Below are 22290 nucleotides of genomic sequence, written 5' to 3' on the forward strand. Positions count from 1 at the left end.
ACACAATTTGAGTTACAAGACATCCAGAGAACCCTGAGACCTAGAACTCTGATATGTGAAACGACAAAAAACATGACAATTTGGGTAGCACTCTTTCTAGTGGATACTCAAGCTAACTCCAGATTCCACACCTTTAGAATATCCCCATGTACAGGCTGCATCAGGGGAATATTAGAGCAATGCTCCCACATGCCAATAGGTGCCTTGTGTCTCTCCGCTGTCACTCCATGCCGCCCAGAAGTGATGGCGAAGAGCTGCACGTAATTTCCACTCCTGCACGCTGAAGTCAGTTTATTAATCTTTCACCTTTCGCACTCTCAAGCGCAAAGGACTCTGAACAAATTGCAGGTGACTGTGTCACAATTTAACTAAGAGCCTTATTATGATGTTTAGGAGTCCATTCCACAGAAATATACTTCGTAATCTACGGTTAGACAAAGTAGAGCACATTGCTCACCTCTGGAAGTGATGCTATAGAAATACCTCCCAAAACAGAGGGCGTGAGGCAAAGTCTCAAATGAGTAAATCTTTCAGGAACGAGATGCAAAATGGCCATCCCGTTGGACCTGACTACCAAGGCAGTAGTGTCTTGCGAACTTGTAAACAAATGTCCAGGGCGCAGTTGTCCTTAATTGGCACTCACCTTTGCCAATGCAATTATAGCGGTCTTGGCCCTGGCTGAATAAACCTGCAGGCCTTCAGGGCAATTTTTGGTTGGAGAAGGGAGAGGAGTCTGCCACTGACCCAACCGTGGTTCATCAGCCACACATTGCAGGTCTTCTGCAGTTCACTCCAAGATCTGGACCATTTTGGAGAGATTAACCCTGATGCTGCGCCCATTGAGACTTCAAGTCCCACTGCAGAGCCTGCATTTGCCAGCAGGCATGTGTCAAAGGAGGCCATGAGGCCAGACAACCTCAGTGTCAATCTCACCGAAATAAAGGACAGAGGCTGAAACATTGGTATCATTGCATGAATATCCTGGACTCGCCGCTCGGAAGGAAAGGTCTAAATTGCACTGTGTCCAGAACAGTTCCAATAAAAGGGAACACCTAAGAGGGAGCATGTTGTTAGTGAACTCCAGTGATTAAAGATGTTTTGTTGTAGTCTGGAGGTGCGAGCCCAGCTTCAACAGTCAATCGTCGAGGTAGGGGAAGACTGGAACCCCTGACCTCAGAAGGTTCACTGCAACCACCATTATCACCTTAGTGAACATCTGAGGGGTGCTGGTATGCCTGAAGGGGAGCACAGCACACACAGTGCTCCTGGCCCACAGTGAACCACAGGTAACATCTGTGTGCATGCAGGGCAAGGATGTAGAAATACGCGCCCTGCAAGTCCAACACTTACATTAAGTCTCCCAGGTCTAGGGCAGACAGTACTTGCACAAGGTTTAACATCTTGAATTTCTACTTTTTCAGGAATAGGTTGAGAAGATGCAGGTCTACAATGGGATAGGATGAATGCCTTCTTAAGCACCAGAAAGTAGCAGAAATAACAACCACAACCTAGATCTGAAGCCAGCACCCTCTCTATAGATCCCTTGGCTAAGACAGCCAACATTTCCTGACAAAGCAAGGAGAGGTGGTCATCTGTCAGTCTGTCGTAGGTGGGTGGCATGGGTGGATGAGTGGCATTATTGACCTCCAATGGAGTAGGTGATGGCGTATCCTGACCCCCCCCCGGATGCCCATGATGGTGAGAAAGCAAACTAAATGGGGTTAGAGGTTGCAGCTGCCAAGGGCAGGGGAGGTGGACTGGCCAGACTTTTGGCTACCTGTCCCACATGGTCTGCGGAAATCGTGTCCTCAGCCATTGAAAATTGTGAAACTTGCTGTCCGTTGTGGCTGGGAGTGTAGATATGAGGTTGATGTCAGCCCATAACTATTGTACCTGTCCAAAACAGCTAGAGAATTTGCTGCTTACTGTTAAAGACGACATATAAAAAAAAAAAAAAACTCTTTCCGATGTTATCAAGTTGCCTCCCCTCCTTGTCTGCGGGTGCTGAGATCTGTGTGATTGGGTTATTAGATCTTTTTTGGTCCGTTTGGGTGATTAGAGAATCAGGTGTTGGATGACCTATCAAACAAACAGGGGCATCATCCAGTGCCTTGTATTTTTTATATAGGCGTGGAAGAACAGCCATCACGGAAGCTAGAGTTCTCACATTTTTCAGGCCTTCTTCCCATATATAGTTTACTGTAGGCACAGATTGCACACTTTTCTCGAAAGGTTCCTTAAAATGGTATAAAAAACTGTCTGTGGTATACGGAGGGCAAACCTTTTAGCTACTGTAGGAAGTTGGCTCTGTATGTACTATTTCAAAGTAAGAAATAGCATGCACAGAGTCCAAGGGTTCCCTTTAGAGGTAAGATAGTGGCAAAAAGAGATAATTCTAATGCTCTATTTTGTGGTAGTGTGGTCGAGCAGTAGGCTTATGAGAGGGTAGTGTTAAGCATTTGTTGTACACACACAGGAAATAAATGAGGAACACACACTCAAAGACTTACTCCAGGCCAATAGGTTTTTATATAGAAAAATATATTTTCTTAGTTTATTTTAAGAACCACAGGTTCAAGATTTACAATCAATACTTCAAATGAAAGGTACTTCACTTAGGTATCATTTTGGCAAAAATGGCAATAAGCTATTTTAAAACCAGACAGTGCAAATTTCAACAGCGCCTGGGGGAGGTAAGTATTTGTTAGTTTTGCAGGTAAGTAAACCACCTACAGGGTTCAAAGTTGGGTCTAAGGTAGCCCACCGTTGGGGGTTAAGGGCAACCCCAAGGTTACCACACCAGCAGCTCAGGGCCGGTCAGGTGCAGAGGTCAAAGTGGTGCCCAAAACACATAGGCTTTAATGGAGAAGGCGGTGCCCCGGTTCCAGTCTGCCAGCAGGTAAGTACCCGCGACATCGGAGGGCAGACCAGGGGGGTTTTGTAGGGCACCGGGGCAGACACAAGTTACCACAAAAAGTACACCCTCAGCGGTACGGGGCAGCCGGGTGCAGAGTGCAAACAGGTGTCGGGTTTGCAATAGGTTTCAATGGGAGACCCAGGGGTCACTTCAGCGAAGCAGGCAGGCAAGGGGGGGGGGTCCTCGGGGTAGCCACCACCTGGGCAAGGGAGAGGGCCACCTGGGGGTCGCTTCTGCACTGGAGGTCGGATCCTTCAGGTCCTGGGGGCTGCGGGTGCAGTGTCTTTACCAGGCGTTGGGTTCTTTGAAGCAGGCAATCGCGGTCAGGGGGAGCCTCTGGATTCCCTCTGCAGGTGTCGCTGGGGGTGGCTCAGGGGGGTCAACTCTGGCTACTCACGGGCTCGCAGTCGTCGGGGAGTCCTCCCTGTAGTGTTGTTTCTCCGCAGGTCGAGCCGGGGGCATCGGGTGCAGAGTGGAAAGTCTCACGCTCCGTCAGGAAACGTGGAGTCCTTTTAAAGTTGTTTCTTTGTTGCAAGTGTTGGTTTCTTTGGAACAGGGCCGCTGTCCTCGGGAGGTCTTGGTCCTTTTAGATGCAGGGTAGTCCTCTGAGGCTTCAGAGGTCGCTGGACCCTGGGGGATGCGTCGCTGTTGCAGTTTTTCTTGAAGTGGGGAGACAGGCCGGTAGGGCTGGGGCCAAAGCAGTTGGTGTCTCCGTCTCCTCTGCAGGGCTTCAGGTCAACAGTTCTTCTTCGTCTTCAGGTTGCAGGAATCTGTTTTCCTAGGTTCTGGTGGCCCCTAAATACTCAATTTAGTTTGTGTTTAGGTCGGGGGGGGGGTTAGTAGCCAATGGCTACTAGCCCTGAGGGTGGCTACACCCTCTTTGTGCCTCCTCCCTAATCCTATTGGGGGAATCCTCCATCTGCAAGATGGAGGATTTCTAAAAGTCAGAGTCACCTCAGCTCAGGACACCTTAGGGGTTGTCCTGACTGGCCAGTGACTCCTTCTTGTTTTTCTCATTATCTCCTCCGGCCTTGCCGCCAAAAGTGGGGCCGTGGCCGGAGGGGGCGGGCATCTCCACTAGCTGGAATTCCCTGTGGCGCTGTAACAAAGGGGGTGAGCCTTTGAGGCTCACCGCCAGGTGTTACAGTTCCTGCAGGGGGAGGTGAGAAGCACCTCCACCCAGTACAGGCTTTGTTACTAGCCACAGAGTGACAAAGGCACTCTCCCCATGTGGCCAGAAACATGTCTGGTGTGTGGCAGGCTGGCAAAACTAGTCAGCCCACACTGGAAGTCGGGTATGTTTTCAGGGGGCATCTCTAGGATGCCCTCTGGGGTGTATTTCACAATAAAATGTACACTGGCATCAGTGTGCATTTATTGTGCTGAGAAGTTTGATACCAAACTTCCCAGTTTTCAGCGTAGCCATTATGGTGCTGTTGAGTTAGTGTATGACAGACTCCCAGACCATATACTCTTATGGCTACCATGCACTTACAATGTCTAAGGTTTTGCTTAGACACTGTAGGGGCATAGTGCTCATGCACCTATGCCCTCACCTATGGTATAGTACACCCTGCCTTAGGGCTGTAAGGCCTGCTAGAGGGGTGACTTATCTATGCCATGGGCAGTGTCAGGTTGGCATGGCACCCTGAGGGGAGTGCCATGTCGACTTAGTCATTTTCTCCCCACCAGCACACACAAGCTGGCAAGCAGTGTGTCTGTGCTGTGTGAGGGGTCCCCAGGGTGGCATAAGACATGCTGCAGCCCTTAGAGACCTTCCCTGGCATCAGGGCCCTTGGTACCAGTTACAAGGGACTTACCTGGATGCCAGGGTGTGCCAATTGTGGAAACAAAGGTACATGTTAGGGAAAGAACACTGGTGTTGGGGCCTGGTTAGCAGGCCTCAGCACACTTTCAAATCATAACTTGGCATCAGCAAAGGCAAAAAGTCAGGGGGTAACCATGCCAAAGAGGCATTTCCTTACAGCTACCCTTTCCAGCAGGTTGTGAAAACTACCAATGTCCTCAGGTGGTGAGTCCACTGGGGTAGATGATGGAGAATCTGGTGTAGGTATGAGATATTCCTCCTATTCTGTATTCGTTTCAAGTAATTCTCCTTCCTCCCTCTCTTCGTCCGATGTGTCTGGATCATGAAGAAGGGATGTGTGTCTAACTGAGGCTGGTAGTGATATTGGTCTCTGTGCTGGAGCCATGGGAAGAGCAACTGTTTGTGCAGGAGGTGCCTCCATTGGAAAACAATTTCTGTAATCTGAAAGCATAATTTGAAGATCTGGACTAAGGAATTCAGGCAAGCTAACCCTTTGATCAGGTATGGTTGTTGGTATTATTCCTGTGGGGAGTAGTACTCCTGTTGCCCATCTTCCCCCTTGTATTCCTCATCGCCCTGGCAGTTAACATGCACCCTCTTCCTCAGAGCCCTCTTCATCTAAAAGATGAGCTGGAACAAGAGGTGTAATCTTGCTGGGAGAGGTGTACTCTAGAGCTACCAGTTTCCTATCTTTGCTTAGGAAATAAACCAGTTGTCGACTGGGCTGTTGACGAGTGAGTTAGCTTTATTTTTACTGTAGTCGGTGATCTCCGTGGTGCTGTCATCGTTAAAGTGAGGGCCGTTGACGATAGAGATGTCGGTGTCGTTGACAAGGAAGTGGATGAAGTCTGCATCGTCAATGGGTGAGTTATCGACGATGTTGAATCTGATGTCGTTGATGAGAAAGATACAGTGGTTAATACTGTAGTGACCGTATACGGTTTCATAATCGACGATGGTTTCATTGATGACAAGCTATCAGACAGCGGAGCTGAGTAAGGTTTTTTAAACAAATGGGTGATCCTTGGTGGAGGTGTGGGCAGATCAGATGACGATCTGGAGGTTTTTTCTGAAGAGGTAGTCTTTTCCTTTTTCTCCTTTTTTGAAGAGATTCTACCTTCCTGAGGAGATGCTGAAGGACTGCGACCATTGTAAGACTCATGAGGAGTCGTTTTTAAGGCATTCTTGGGCTGCTCAGAACCAGTCTCTGAATGGGGTGATCATTCTCTCTTCTGTGATCTTTGAGAATAATACAAGGAATCCCCACTATCCGAGTCCCACACTGCTCCTTTCTGGACCTAAGTTTTTGCAGCCAGATTATCAGTCTCTGCTTTATATCGTTTAATGTCTTTGTTGAAAAGGTATGACATACCTTGCAATCCTAAGCAGAATGCTTAGGATGGAGGCAGTATATGCAGTCCTTATGTGGGTCTTCTGAACGAAGCCTCTTTTTTTCACAGGTACTGCAGGCCCTGAAGAGACGTTTCTTCTCCTTGACTGATATGGTGAAAAACCTTCAAAGAGGAGAGACTCAGAGATGGGCAAAATAAGACTTTTCCAGTCAGAGTAACAGAGAAAATTCTCCAGACACGAAAAAACTGAGTAGAGCTCTGTGGAGACTTCCTAGTAAGACGTGTGGTACAAAATCTGAGGGACTAGAGCTTTTCTTGGGAGGGTTCTACAGGGTGATGGCACCTGATTAGTGGATTCTTACGTTTAGTCCATTTTTAAATTATGACTCTGATAGACTACTAAACTGATGGGCCTAAGGCTTCTATGTTTATATCTATATTGACAATACTTTTTTTAAGGTACCGGGGACTCCCATCGTGATGACAAAGAATAATTTAAGCATGTGAATCTATGAAAGTTCCAATATTGGAGTAAAAATGTGTGTCTTACAAATCCTCTAGACTTCTGGGTCCAGGGCAGGAACTATCTGAGATAGGATGAATGTTTGGAATTTTTCTTTCCACAAAAAGGCATGTAGAGGGCTCAGGCCTAAGGGCTCCATCCCTTCTTGGATAAGAAGAAGTAGCTCTAATAGCACCTCCTTCCAAAGCTGTACTTGATGACATTCTTGGTCAGCTGAAGGAGGAGGTCTTGGACAAGATGATGGAATAATATGCTGACTTTTGCTCTGACATTGGGAGAATTGGGTGGGGAAGAAACAAAAGGCACGGAGAAGATCCTTTGAATAATTTGCAAATTATATCTCTCCAATGTGATGGCTCTCTAGCTGAGGAGCAAATACGTATCCCATCTCCTTCCGGTTGAGTAGTGGCCTCTGAGAGTAAGGTAAAGCGGCATGGCAGCCGCCATTGCAATAGCAAAAAATCTGAAGCGATCGACTTGGTAGCCTCCAAAGACTTCACCTCAAAACGTATGAACCTGCTGGAGCTGCACATGTTGGGTGTGTCAGCGCTGTATGTAAGCTAGCCATCTGCAATAACCACAACATTTCTTGCAAGGTTACTGGAACTTCTTGGTGGGAGACAAGAGTGTCAAGTATTATGATGTGCTTAACTGCCCTTTAATTTGAGCGGAAAATATGTCTTCTCTCCCAACAATCTAGAGGTATTATAGGGCATGTCCATAAGGGAATCTTAGACATCCCTTGAAAACCTGTTTGATCACAGCCAAAATGCATTCAACGATGCTAAGGCTAAACCGGCCAAAGAGGAATTGTCATTCCGAAGGTATCACTTTTGTTTCAACTATTGATCTGGACGATTAGTTGGAAAGGCAACAGGATGAGGCTTTACTCCTCAAAGCCCATACCACCAGGCATACCACCAGGCATACCACCAGGCTGTCATAGGTTGCTATGTCAGCACATATACTGCACTTTGCAACACTACTACTAAAGAAGCACTTTCTCCTTTTGGTGGTCTGGAGTGAAACAGTTATATCCAATTAAGGCCTCTAACCTCTGACAGTACTGGTGTTGAGGTGGAGGCTTAGATTTAGAGTCTAGTTTCAAACTGACTGCTGCCGATTTTGTAATCTCACAGCATGACATAGGCCCAGAGCAGGCCAATGACAGCTCAGGGTCACAGACTTGCAATGGAATTGGGTCTGTAGCCAATGCCTGAGGAATCAGCATCAGCACTGAGACAGAATAGATTGGCTTGGACTAAGGAGGCAGGGTGTAACTGTGAATCAGCTCTCAAACTGGCAAATGATAAGGCCCCCATGGAGTCAGTTGGCATTAATGGTGGGCCTACCGTTGGAACTTTAAATTGAACACCTCAGAGCTCCATGGGTTCCGAGGGAATAGTGGAAGGAGCTGGGAGCATCTTAAAGAGCTGCAGCATGGACTCATAGGAGGCCGCTATTTCTGGGAGGGCTGATGCAGAACCACGGAATTCGGGACACGTCTGGACAGTTGCAGAGCCAAGTCGAAGTCAGAAGTTGTTTGTGGGGACAGACTCTTTCGATTGATGTTCTTGTCCCTTCTCACCTAATTTCTAACGGTAGGATGGGGTAGGATCCTGGTTTTTGTTTTGTGTTTATGGCACATCTTGAACTTACTGGAAAACTTTAACGGATAACAAGGCTCCTTGAACAGGATACTGAGGACCCTAAAACTTGAAACGCAACCTCGTCTTATGACTGGCGGCACAGTTTCACCTCCAGCTCCCAAATCTTCCCCATAATGTGTTTGAGGGCACATTTATCGCATGACCTCAAGTTGGAGGCCAAGGACACATGTTGTACATGCCTTTAACCGGCATCTGTTTCCCGCATTCTACCATTTTTGGCCCCATTCAATAATTCACTGGAAATATGTGGCGATTTTTAAGCTGCTCCATTTAGTTAAATCTAACCCATAAAAGTCTCAAGACAGTGGTTAAAACCTTAGGCAACTGTGTCATCAATTTACTAGTATCGGGAATCTGGCAACAGAACTGACTCAAACGTCAAGGAAGGGACTTGGCCAAAGATAACAAAATTTCTTGGGACATTTGACTCTAGGAATGTCAAAGTTTCAAGTCAGCTTAATCATGACCAGATGTAGGAAAATGCCACTGTTGGCACTGTCACCCCCAACTTTTTGCCTTGTGTTGATGCCAGCTTTGATTGGAAGTGCTAACCAGGCCTCAGCACCAGTGTTATTTCCCTAAAACTGTACCTTTGTTTCAACAATTGGCACAGCCCTGGCACACAGTTAAGTCCCTTGTAAAAGGTACCCCTGGTACCAAGGGACCTGTGACCAGGGAAGGTCCCTAAGGGCTGCAGCACGGATTATGCCATCCTCAGGGACCCCTCACAAACTACATGCACACTGCTATGCAGCTTGTGTGTGCTAGTGGGAAGAAAAGAAAGTCGACCTGCACTCCCCTCACAGTGCCATGCCCACAAACCACTGACTGTGGCATAGGTAAGTCACACCTCTATTAGGACTTACAGCCCTAAGGCAGGGTGCACTATACCACAGTTTAGGGCATAGCTGCATGATGCCCCTACAGTGTCTAAGCCAATTCTTAGACATTGTTAGTGCAGGTTAGCCATACTGAGTATACGGCCTGGGAGTTTGACATTACGAACTCCACAGCACCATAATGGCTGCTCTGAATACTGGGAAGTTTGGTATCAAACTTCTCAGCACAATAAACCCACACTGATGCCAGAGTGGGATTCATTGATAAATGTACACAGAGGGCATCTTAGAGATGCGCCCTGTATGTTAGCCCAACTGCTAGTGCAAGGCTGACCGGTCTGTGCCAGCCTGCCACTTCCAGACGAGTTTCTGACCACATGGGGTGAGTGCCTTTGTGCACTCTGTGGTCAGAAACAAAGCCTGTCCTGGGTGGAGGTGCTTCACACCTCCCCCTCAAGGAACTGTAACACCTGGCGGTGGGCCTCAAAGACTCAAGCCTGGTGTTACAGTGCCCCAGGGCACTCCAGCTATTGGAAATGCCCGTCCCCCAGATGAGCCCCCACTTTTGGCAGCAAGTCCAGAGGGATAATGAGAAAAACAAAGAGGAATCACCCCCCACAGCCAGGGCCACCCCTAAACCCCTGAGGTGTCCAGAGCAGGAGTGACCCCCTCCTTGAGAAATCCTTCCTCTTGCTTTGGAGGATTAGGACCAATAGGGATAGGGATGTGCCCCCTCCCCAGAGGGAGTGGGCACAAGGAGGGTGTAGCCACCCTCAGGAACAGTAGCCATTGGCTACTGCCCTCCAAACCTAACACTCCTAAATTTAGTATTTAGGGGCAACCCTGATCCCTGCTCTTCAGATTCCTGATGACCTCAAGAATGAAGGACTGCTGAGCTGAAAATCCCACAGTGAAGAGTAGGAGACAACAGCTAACTCGGCCCCAGCCCTACCGGCCCATCTCCTACTTCAAAAAGCTGCAAGAAAAGAAGAAACACGTCCTGCAGGACCAGAGACCCCTGGAAAGCCTTCAGGGGACTGCCTGCATCACTGAGGACAAAGAAACTCCTGTGGACAGCAGACCTGTCCAAAAAAGAAGACCAAGAAGCCAACTTTAAAGGGACTCTCACCTCACTCCAGAAGCGTGAGCCCAACTACTCTGCACCCGACGCCCCCGGCCCATGTCCACAGAAGCCAACTATCCAGAGAGGGCCCCCAGAAGACGCCGACAACGTGTCCACCCTGGAATTTACCTCTCTGCACCCCCACGACAACAGATGCGGAGGGAATCCCAAAGACCCCCTTCACTGCGACTGCCCGGGACGAAGATATCCAACACCTGGAGAAGCACTGTACCCGCAGCCCCTTGGCCCGAGAGAAATCGACCACCGGTGCAGCAATCACTAGCAGGCGGCCCTCACCCTTGCCCAGTCGGTGGCTTGCCCCAGAGGCCCCCCGCCCGTGCCCTGCAAGCAGCACCTAAGTGACCCCTGGGTCCCTCCATAGAGTTCTATTGAGAACCCAACGCCCTGTTTGCACACTGCTCCGGCCCCCCCGTGCCACTGAGGGTGTGGTTTTTGTGCCTACTTGGGGCCCCTCCAGTACTCCTCCAAACCCTCCTGGTCTGCCCTTCGACAACACGGGTACTTACCTGCAAGCAGATCGGAACCGGAGTACCCCCTGTCTCCATAAGGGCCCGCGCTATTTTGGCTCCTGTTTGACCTCTGCACCTGACCAGACCTGCGTTGCTGGTCCTTGGTGTTTGGGGTTATCTAACCCCCAACAGTGGGCTACCTATGCCCCGGATATTGAACCCGTAAGTTGTTACCTCAGAAACTGTACTTTACTTACCTTCCCCAGGAACTGTTGAAAATTGCACTGTGTCCACTTTGAAAATTGCATTTTGCCATTTTAAAGAGAGCTGTGTACATTGTTGATTCCATTCAAAATTCTAAGTATTACTGTGTAAAGTACCTTTCATTTAATATACTTACCTGCTAAATGAATCTTGTGGTTCTAAAAATAAATGAACAAAATAATATATTTCTATATAAAAACCGATTGGCCTGGAGTTGAGTCATTGAGTGCGTGTTTTCACGTATTGCTTGTGTGTGTCCAACAAATGCTTAACACTGCCCTCTGATAAGCCCAACTGCTCTACCACACTACCACAAATAGAGCACTAATATTATCTATTATTGCCTCTGTCAAGCCTCTTGGGGAACCCCTGGACTCTGTGCACAGTATATCTCATTTTGATATAGTATATACAGAGCCAGCTTCCTACACCAGAGTCAAGAACACTAGGCAGCTTTGCCTTCAAAGAATTGTGTATAAAAACATAGTAGGGTACCCAGGATCCCAGTCTTGAGGTTGATCAGCTGTAGTGAGCTGACTACTACATCCTATGCACAGTATGAAGTCTGGCATTTAAGGCAGACATGCATGCTAGAGGAAGAAGTTTTTGAAAGATGTATCCATGTGAAACAGAAAAACAATGAAGTCAAAAGCTTGCCAATAAAGGAGAAGCATGATCGAAGCAAATGGCTACATCCTATGCACATGGAGTATAAAGACTCTAAGGCTAATTGGTCAAACACTGATGCAGACTGGTCTGAAGATGCTTTCTCATAAAAATATAATGTGATCGCATTCTTTTAGAGAAACTTTGTGACCCAGCACGAGCCACAGACAATTCACGTCCTTTTGGGAATGAGGGACAGTAGAATCCAGAAGGCAACCACTAATAATTATCAAAGTGAAGTGGCAGGTACTAATTTGCACTAATTTTCTGGAAATTGTGGGACAGACAGTTCTATTCGGACCAATGCATTAGATGCGAGTTCCTGGATCGGATCCTGAAAACTCAATGTTACAGTGGCACATATGTCTATATAGGCTAGTGAGGCGGAGCTTACGAACATTAACAATACCTTTGACATGCTCAGCCTGAAACGTTTTGATTTTGTGTTTCACTGATTTTTTCAGTTCGATCTTTGCTGGATTTCACTGGATGAGGTGAAGGTGTATAAAGTTGCTCCCTGGTATGGGACTGTAAGCAGGTTAAACACTAGTCACAGTAATAAATCTACCAGCAGTAACTTCTAGAGGTTCTGACATTTAGGGGCTCAGAAAAAGCATCAGAATTATCAGGAATTGAAAAACCCCAGTAATAAAACGGTTTAGCAATACTTCCAGAGGCCCAGGTAAATCAAGTTGAAATAAAGGTTACATTATCAAATGTAGCTTTTACAACAAGATACTTTGAAACAGCTAGATCAGTTAAGGTGCTCAAGGCAATTAATGACCTTTTCTTTCAAAAGAGAGATAATCAGCTGGATATAAAACCCTCACTCCAATGCTAACTTCAATGGCATGGACTATGCTGCCATGGTATTTCAAACTCAATGGCAGAGAGACCAGAAAAACAGGAAAGGATGAGAAATGCCTCAAGAGAAAAAAATCAAACGTGGTACAATGTACATGAATTGGAAAAGAGAAATTATTATTACTGATTCTTGGAAGTAATAAAACCCACTTACAAGAACCGTTACTATAAGATGCAATGGTGCAACAATAACCAGGGCACATATTTGTTGGGAACAACGAAAGTGTGTTTTGAAGTGAACTCTGCCTAACCTCTACCACACTGTTATTACTAGAATGGGTAATACTCCACCCCAGTTGTTTGAAAAAAAAAAATAGTAAGAGGGGAGAACTGTTTCCAAGTTCACTGATGAAAAAATTAAAAGGGGGAATCCGACGTCTCTATGTTGTGAAAGGGATTTATTATAATTTCTCTCAACTTTTGGCTGAAAAGGAAGGTAATCAAAAAAGACCCAGTGTAGACATGTGCCACTTTTTTCTAGTGCTTCCGTATCTTGTGATAAATGGCAACGACCTTTATGTAGTAGGACCAAAGATCCACAAAAAGCATCAATAAAATGTTTTGCACAGCCACTGCAAGTGGGTTTGGCACCTTTCAAATCCCCTCTAATAAAGAGCTAAAACAGAAAGTGTGTGAAACGCAGAAAACAAGTGAAATTCTTAAATCATTCTGTTCCAGTTGCATCAGGAAATTATAGGTAGCCATTTTGCACCCATTTTAGGAAATGTTAATATAATACTGTTTAAGACCATAAACTATTTAAAGAAGTTAAGCATCCGCAAAAGTAAAATATCCAGGAGAAAAAACGTTCCTTCTGAAAGGGATGTCTCTCCAGAACATTATTATAACTCTATTCCTGATCGTTCATCAAAATAAAGAACAACAATTAGTCCCAGTCTAACATGCAAAAAAGTCAGAAAATCCACAAACCTCTCCTGTCTGCAATGTTTACGCATTTTTGCAACTTCCACTGTTGACTGCTACTGGACACTTGCACTATGTGAAATTCTTTCACACCAGCATCACTCTATTAAAAAAAAAAGTTAACATGATGGTTACCACATTCATCCATAAAAACCTTCTTGCATGCACGGCAAACTATGAAATAAAAGTAAAACTAAGAACAAACCACTGTCACCGTATTTTTGGAAAAATCCAGATCCTTATTTCAAATAACACAAACACACAGATATGTTCAAAAGAATAAGTTACTTACCTTCGGTAATGCCTTTTCTGGTGGATACACTAGCTACCTGTGGATTCCTCACCTAAAGAATTTTCCCCACGCGCCAACCCTGGATGGAAATTCTCTTCTAGCTCTGCACGTTGATGATGACGTCACAATTGCCCGACTCCACGCGACGCCGTATAATGTCATCCATGCAATAAGAAGCCCTCGTCGACATGCAGACGTCAGTTATCACCATTTTTTACGTGCCTTTGAGGCGAACAGGTGAACCTTGACATTACAGAAGTGATATAAGTACATCAATTACACTTATATACCAACTTTTATTCCAATAATCTGAAACGAAACTAATGGAAACAACAACACAAACTATGCATATAAAACTATATACATATGCAGGCACGTGCCCTTTGATATATATTTACACATATATGGAAATATATATACAACGCATTATCATAAACATATATACAATATACAGGTGCTCGCCCAAGGAATTCGTGGTAAGACCAGTCAGGCAACGGGGAGGCGGGTGGGACCTTGAGGAATCCACAGGTAGCTAGTGTATCCACCAGAAAAGGCGTTACCAAAGGTAAGTAACTTATTCTTCTGATGGATACAACTACCTGTGGATTCCTCACGTAAAGCATAGAGTCCCAAAGCAGTACCACCTCAGGAGGCGGGTGCCTGAATGGTCAAACCAAGAAATCCTGCAGCACTCAGTGGGCAAAATGGCCATCCTTCCTGACCCTCAGAGTCCAAACAATAATGTTTGACAAAAGTATGGAGGGATGCCCAAGTTGCCGCTTTGCAGATGTCAACCACAGGAACACCTCTAGCCAAGGCAGACGAGGCATCCTTAGCCCTGGTGGAATGGGCTCGGAGCCCTACAGGGGGTTCTTTCTTTGCTAAAGAATAACAAAGCTTGATGCAAAGAATGACCCACCTGGACAGCGTTTTCTTGTGGACAGCTCTGCCTCTCGTCTTCCCCACGTAACCAACGAAGAGCTGATCATCTTTCCTGAACTCCCTCGGCATGTCGACAAAGAAGCTCAACGCTCTTCGTGGATCCAACTGGTGAACCCTCTCTTCCTCCTTGGATGGATGAGGTGGAGAATAAAAGGAAGAGAGAGTAATAGACTGTCCCAAATTAAAGGGTGTAACAACCTTCGGGAGGAAAGCCGCCTTGGTTCTTAACACCACTTTGTCCTTGTAAAAAGAAATATATGGGGGATCTACGCTAAGCGCCTGAAGCTCACTTACTCTTCTAGCCGATGTTATGGCCACTAGAAAAACAGTCTTCAAAACTAAAAATCTCAAGGAACAAGAGTGCATCGGCTCAAATGGCGATCCCATAAGAAAGGTCAATACCAAATGAAGATCCCACTGTGGCATAACAAATGGAGTTGGTGGAAATGTATTAGTGAGACCCTTAATGAACCTCAACACAAGAGGCGATTTAAACAAGGAGGGTTGGTCTGGAAGGGACAGAAAAGCCGACAGCGCTGATAAACAACCCTTAACTGTAGCAACTGCACAACCTTTCTGTGCCAGGGACAAAGCAAATAACAATATCTCAGACAAATGGGCATTCAAGGGATCAATTTGGTTCTCTCCACACCAGCTGACAAATCTGGCCCATCTGCTCGCATAGATTGATTTGGTGGAGTGTCGCCTGGCCGATAAAATAACTTCCACCACCTCCGGCGGGAGAGAAAAGGAACTCTGATTGCCCTGTTCAATCTCCAGGCATGAAGGTGCAGGCTCTGGAGGTGGGGGTGTAGAACCTGCCCCTGCGACTGCGAGAGGAGGTCTTCCCTGTAAGGGAGACGGAGCAGAGGGCACAGAGAGAGCTGGAGAAGATCCGAGAACCATACCCTTCTTGGCCAATCCGTAGCTATTAAGATGACTTGAGCCCGATCTTGGCGGATCTTCCTCAAAACCTGAGGAATCAAGGGTATGGAGGGGGAACGCGTAAAGCAACTGACCCTTCCAGGACATCTGAAACGCGTCCCCCAAAGCTCCTTGCACCGGATACTGGAGGCTGCAAAACAACGGGCAGTGTATGTTCTCCCGAGTGGCAAACAGATCTATTAGTGGATATCCCCACCTCTGGAAGATGTAAAGGGCCAAATCCGGATGAAGGCGCCACTCGTGATCAGCTGAGATGAGCCGACTGAGACTGTCCGCACGCACGTTGAGAACTCCGGCCAAATGATTTGCTACCAAGCAAATACTGTGGTCCTGAAGCCAGGACCAGAGCCGAAGAGCTTCTCTGCAGAGAAGATACGACCCCACTCCTCCCTGCTTGTTTATATACCGCATTGCGGTAGCATTATCCGTCAGGACCTGAACTGACTGACCGCAAAGGGAAGGGAGGAAGGCCTTGAGAGCCAGACGTATCGCCCGCAATTCCAACAGATTGATGTGAAACTTCTGTTCCACTGGAGACCAACAACCTTTGATCTCCAGGTCCCCCAGATGAGCTCCCCACCCTAGAGTGGAAGCATTCGTTACAACTGTGGCTAATGGCGGAGGTAGTGAGAACGGCCTTCCTTGTGACAGGTTGCCGACCGCAGCCCACCATCGAAGATCTGCTGCAGCGTCTCTGGAGATCCTTATTGAGTCCTCGAGATCTCCTTTGTGTTGAAACCACAGCCTGCGGATGCACCACTGAAGAGCCCTCATGTGCCAGCGTGCATGCGTGACCAGCAGAATGCAAGAAGCGAACAAACCGAGCAGATGAAGGACCTTGAGGACTGGAACGACCGCTCCATTTTGAAACATTTGAAACAACGCCTGAATGCCCTGAACCCACTGCGGCGGAGGAAAGGCCCGATTCAATGTTGTGTCCAGTACTGCCCCTATGAACAGGAGGCGTTGAGAGGGCTCCAGGTGAGATTTGGGCACATTCACTGAAAAACCCAGGTCGAACAAGAACTGAGTTGTCGACTGCAGGTGATGCCGCAAGAGCTCCGGAGACTTGGCTTTGATCAACCAATCGTCCAGATAAGGAAATACTGCTATTCCCTTTCTTCTGAGCTCTGCTGCCACCACCGCCATCACCTTCGGGAAGACCCGTGGTGCCGAAGTAAGACCAAACGGAAGGACCGCAAACTGATAGTGCTGCAACCCCACCACAAACCGGAGATACTTCCTGTGCGACTTGAGGATCGGAATATGGAAGTACGCATCCTGCAAGTCGACAGACACCATCCAATCTCCTTCGTTCAACGCCAAAAGAACCTGTGACAGCATTTTGAACTTTTCCTGCTTGAGGAACCAATTCAAAATCCTCAGGTCCAGGATTGGCCTCAACCGACCATCCTTTTTTGGGATCAGGAAATATCTTCAATAGCAGCCCTGACCCCTATCCTGCTCTGGAACCAACTCCACTGCACTCTTTGACAAAAGGGACATAACCTCCTGTTGTAGTAACAGAAGATGGTTGTCCGAACAGAGGGATGGGCGGGGAGGGAAGGGAGGAGGAAACTCCCGAAAGGGAAGAGCATACCCTTTCCTCACAATGTTGGTGACTTAGAAGTCTGACGTTATTGACTCCCACATGCAAAGAAAGTGAGTAAGTCTCCCCCATACAAGAGACGTGTGAGCAGGGAGTGATGGAGAACTAAGGCTGCTTTCCCTACTGCACCCCTCCGGAGGAAGAGGCAGAGTGCTGCTGGGCGCCACCTCTAGTGCGTACTCTACCCCTGCCCTTGAAGGATCTGAAAGGAAGAGTTCCTGCAGATTGCTGCCCTGCCGCATGGAGCCTGCCATGAAAGGAAGCTCCATGACCAAATCCTCTAAACCTTCTAAATTACTTCAAAGCAGAAGATGTGGCTGCTTGCAGACCCAAGGATCTTGCCGTGGCTCTACTCTCTTTAAATCGTTCTAAAGCAGAGTCAGCTTTTGATCCAAAAACTTGGTCTCCATCAAATGGCAGGTCCAGGAAAGTAGTCTGAACATCAGGGGAGAACCCTGACGATCGCAGCCAGGCCTGCTGTCTCGTCGCTATGGACATGCCCATAGCCCTGGCCACCGAGTCCGAGGGGTCCAGCCCAGATTGAATCACCTGGGTCGCCGCCGCCTGAGCGTCCGACAAAAGGTTCAACACCTCCTGTGATAATCCCGGGTGGCCCTTTGCCTCCTCCATAAGGGCATAAATGTAACAGCCTACAATGCAAGTAGCATTAGTCGATTTTAAAGCCATGCTGCAGGAAGAGAAGGCCTTTTTAGCTGCCTGGTCCATTCTCTTAGACTCCCTGTCCGCTGGAGCCCCGGGAAACGAACCAGGAGCAGAACGGGAGGAGAAAGACGCTTGGACAACCAAACTCTCCGGAGTTGGGTGCTTGGTCAAAAAGTCCGGATCACATGGGGCCACTCGATAGCGTCTCGCCACCACCCTGTTCACGGCAGCCGAAGTCACTGGCTTCTTCCAAACTTCTTTAATAGGGTACAAAAGAGCCTCATTGAAAGGAAGAAGGGGTTCCGCCACAGCTGATGCTGGATGCAGCACTTCGGTCAGGAGGTTGGTCTTCACCTCCGCAGCATGAAGTGGAAGGTCCAAAAAGTCTGCTGCTTTCCTCACTACAGCATGAAAAGAAGCAGCCTCCTCCATATACTCCCCCGGAGAAGCAAGGTCCCATTCCGGGGAAGTGTCTAGGCCACTTGCAGCATCCAAGCCTTGCAGGTCCCCTGAAGGCTCCATGATTTCTCCTTCCTCCAAGTGCTGCCTCTCATATTCTTGTTCTTCCAGCAGCCTTAGAGCCAACCTCCTGGAGCAGAGCCTGGACTCGAGCCCTGGCGTCGATAAGGCGTCCGCCGACGCTGAAGATCTCTGACGACGCCGACCCTCGGAGCCACCCGACGCGGGATCCCCCGGCGCCACAGGCAATTTCAAGGTCGACTGGATCCGTGGTGAATACAACGGCGCCGGGACGGTGGACGTCGTCTGCGTCACCGGTCTTCTGGGCAACACCAAAGGCACTGGCGCTGAAACAGTAGTTCCAGAAGAAAGAAAGGGCATAAAGGATGTCGGCTTGTAAGGAGCCGGAGCACCCAAGTCAAAGGCCAAAGGACCTGATGGACCGGCATGCCCTCCACCAGGCGCCATGGTGGCAAAAATAATAAACATTTAGAAATGCTGCGGGGTCCGTGCCCGGCGCAGGGAAAGCCGGATAACTCTGAGGAACCGGTGCTGGAGGTGAAGCCGATAACAGCCCAGGCATCTCCTGCTCCAGAGAAGCCCTCGGCTCCTGATGCGGATCCACTTCATACACCGACAGTGGAGACATCGGAGAAGCTGGAGTCGTCGGAGGTGGAGGCGTGACAGTCGGGCTGATCTCCTGCTGTGTGCCATTTCGACGTTGAGAATCCCAATGGCGCCGATGAGTCTTTGAGGATCTTGAAGAAGACTCTCTATGGTGATGCTTCTCCTTCCTCTTCTTAGAACGAGCAAGAAACAACTTAGCCTCCTGTTCTTTCAGGGCCTTAGGATTCATGCGTTGATATGAACCGCATGACTCGACTTTATGGTCGGAACTAAGGCACCACAAGCAATTCTCATGTGGGTCCGTGACCGAAATGCGACCTCCACACGGTTTCCAGGGTTTAAAACCTGAATTCCTCGGTTGCAACATAGGTACACCGGAGTGAAACTGTAGCTCCCTGGTAGCCTGGAAGAAAAAACGTTACTCAAAGGCACAGAAAAAAGGGAACTGACGTCTGCACGTCGAAGAGGGCTTCTTATTGCCTGGATGACGTCATACGGCATCGCGTGGAGTCGGGCAATTGTGACATCATCGTCGACGTGCAGAGCTAGAAGAAAATTTCTGTCGAGGGCTGGCGCGTGGAGAAAATTCTTTAGGTGAGGAATCCACAGGTAGTTGTATCCATCAGAATGGCAGATTACCAACAAAGAACAAGCAATGATTTCTTACCTGTAATCCCAGTTCTCTCTGAGAGGAATCATCATTGAAATAATAAGCACTGAATTGTCCAGCGGCACTTCTTTACAATAGATCTTTTTAAGCATAGATGTTTGCTTTTCTTTATTAAGGCATTTAAGTTATTAAATGTTTTGCATTCTATAAATGAGGCTATATTGGTCAATTGCTTTACTTTGCATTTAAAAGGGCTGATAGTATTGCCTTTACAAATCTCATTCACAAACCTTTTTAGAAAGAAAAAGAAGAGGAGGACAATGCATATTCAGAGCCTGCAACTCTGCAGACAAGAAGAGTCTGTTCCTCAAGCCCAGTAGGCGGCAGTTACGTTGGTTCTTTTTTTACTGAGCCAGCGGTAGTATTAGCTAGGGAAACTGACTGTCCATTAATCATCTCTGTTTCTTGCACATATGAAGGACGACAGGTTGCTTATGATTGCAATGGAGATTCCCCTGAGAGAGAACTAGGATTACACGTAATAAACTATTCCTTCTCTCTCTCAGGGATCTCCATGGATAATCATAAGCACTGAATATATCCTGTCACGGTCACCTATACAGGCTCCAAGAGGTGCGCGAACATCAGTTACTTTTCACCACTTTCCATGCCAGAAGCACAGAGCCTTAAAGTGAACTGATGAATGTGTGTTAAAAAACTAGGGCCGTAAAAGGGGAACAACCCTATCCCAAGAAATTGGTTGGGGAGGCATGGGTGAGTCTGTAAGGAATCTACAGCTAGATATTGTCTCTACCAGATAATTCATTACTGAAAGTATGTAGTTTGTTCATCTGATGGAGACTTCTAGCTGCAGATTCCTTACCTTTGAATAGATATCCAAGCCATATCCTCCAGGAGGTGGGCTGTGTAGTAAAGTCCCCTCTTTCTGGCACGTTACCCCCACTTTTTGCCTGTCAGTGTGCTTAGACTGTTTTCACTGGGATCCTGCTAATCAGGACCCCAGTGATTGTGCTCTCTTCCCCAAATGTGGTTGTCTTGGTACTTGTTACACCCCACAATTTGCATACTGGTGTACCCCTGTAAGTCCCTGGTAGATGGTACTTAGGGCATTGGTACAACAGGGGGTATCCCATGGGCTGCAGCATGTATTATGCCACCCCTGGGAGCCCATACCTGTGCCAATGCAGCCTGCATGAAATAGTGCATGCACCCTTTCAGGGTGGTCGCTAGACCCGGGTCACCTTAAGTCACCTCTGTGGTAGTCCCTTTCAGCCCAAAGGGCAGGGTACAGGTCCTTCTGTGTGTGGGCACCCCCTGCATGAGCAGAGCTGTCCCTATGAATTCCAGTTCCAATTCCCAGGACTTAATCAGTGCGAGGAAGCCATTTTTTCCATATAATGGCCACTGGTCACTACCTGTGATCCAGCTACATAATGGTAACCCCGAACCTGGGCATGTTAAGTATCAAACATGTCAGAATCATACCTAAATACTGATTCCAGTATTGGTGGCAGGACTCCATGCACTCTGGGAGATCCTTAGTTCTGCTCCTACGAGTCTTCCAGGGTCTGCAGGCAGCCCTCCAGACACAATTCTGCCCAAGTGCTGCTTGACCAGCTTAAGCAGGGGACAGCAGAACAAAGGGTTTTCTGGAGGAGGGGGTGCAACCTCTGCTCCTTTGGAAATAGGTGTTATTGGGCTGGGGAGGGGTAGCCTCCCCTTGCCACTGGACTGCTACGAAGGGCACATTTGGTGCCCTCCTTGCATAATTCGGTTTACACAGTTCAGGGACCACTGGTCCCTGCTCTGGTGCGAAACACAGAAAGGAAAGGGGAGAGTACACTACCTTGTCCAGCTCCACCCCTTGGGTGGTGCCCAGAGCTCCTCTAGGTGGCAATTTGGTTCTGCCAACATAGAACCAAGGTGGGCAGAGACCTGTGGGAGCATCTGACTGGGTAGATCAGGTATCGGACGTCAGTGACCCCCCCCTGATAGGTGGTCATCCCAGAGTGTGACCAAAACCCTTTTTTGGGGCTATTTAGGGACTCCCTTGAGGGTTGGTCCCCAGATTTGTTGTGCAAGACTCCACCAAGAACTCTCTGCAAAGACACCTTCTGCTCCTGGCATTAATAGTGCCCAGAGCAAAGCCCTTCTGGGTAAGGGTAAGAATGAAGAGAATAATATCAGAAAGAGAAGCAGAGAGAGGGTCAACATGCTTTTCTGTACGATATTTTACACATTTTTGCCAACTGCAGGATACACCGTTTTGATGGAGGGCTGCCTGGCCACCAAGATAACTTTACAAACTATGGTAGAAAGGACAAATGCTATCAACTGTCACCACTCAATCGCCACACAAGGAGGCAGAGAGCTGACAGGTTCGGGTGAATGACTCTGCCCTGCTGTTGCGACAAAAGGTCCTCCCGAAGGCGCATCCTGATCGGAGGATCAATGCTAATTTTCAGAAGCTCGGGATACCAGACTCTTTGTGCCCACTACGGAGCCACAAGAATGACTTGGGCCCGGTCGTTCCTGATCTACTTGAGAACTCTGAGCAGAAAGGACCAGAAGAGGCCTGAACTTCACTCGAGACAAAAAAGCTTCTCCGAGTGATAGCCACCTTGGAAACTCTAATGTGCAATACTGTGGGCATTACATGTTCTCTTCAGAGGCAAACAGATC

At 47.7% G+C, this 22290-nt stretch overlaps 1 protein-coding gene across 3 annotated transcripts in view; it reads right to left on the reverse strand.

The window, feature by feature from the left end:
- The window catches only part of TRAPPC8 (trafficking protein particle complex subunit 8), a 1010076-nt gene that overhangs the window by 194880 nt on the left and 792906 nt on the right, over positions 1-22290 (reverse strand). For all 3 annotated transcript variants that reach the window (XM_069220084.1, XM_069220082.1, XM_069220083.1), the window contains one exon: positions 13447-13543. In XM_069220084.1, the coding sequence (XP_069076185.1) occupies positions 13447-13543 (97 nt within the window). The remainder of the gene's footprint in view (positions 1-13446; positions 13544-22290) is intronic.

Source organism: Pleurodeles waltl, chromosome 2_2 (assembly GCF_031143425.1).
Source record: "Pleurodeles waltl isolate 20211129_DDA chromosome 2_2, aPleWal1.hap1.20221129, whole genome shotgun sequence".
In the NCBI taxonomy this organism is placed as follows: domain Eukaryota; kingdom Metazoa; phylum Chordata; class Amphibia; order Caudata; family Salamandridae; genus Pleurodeles; species Pleurodeles waltl.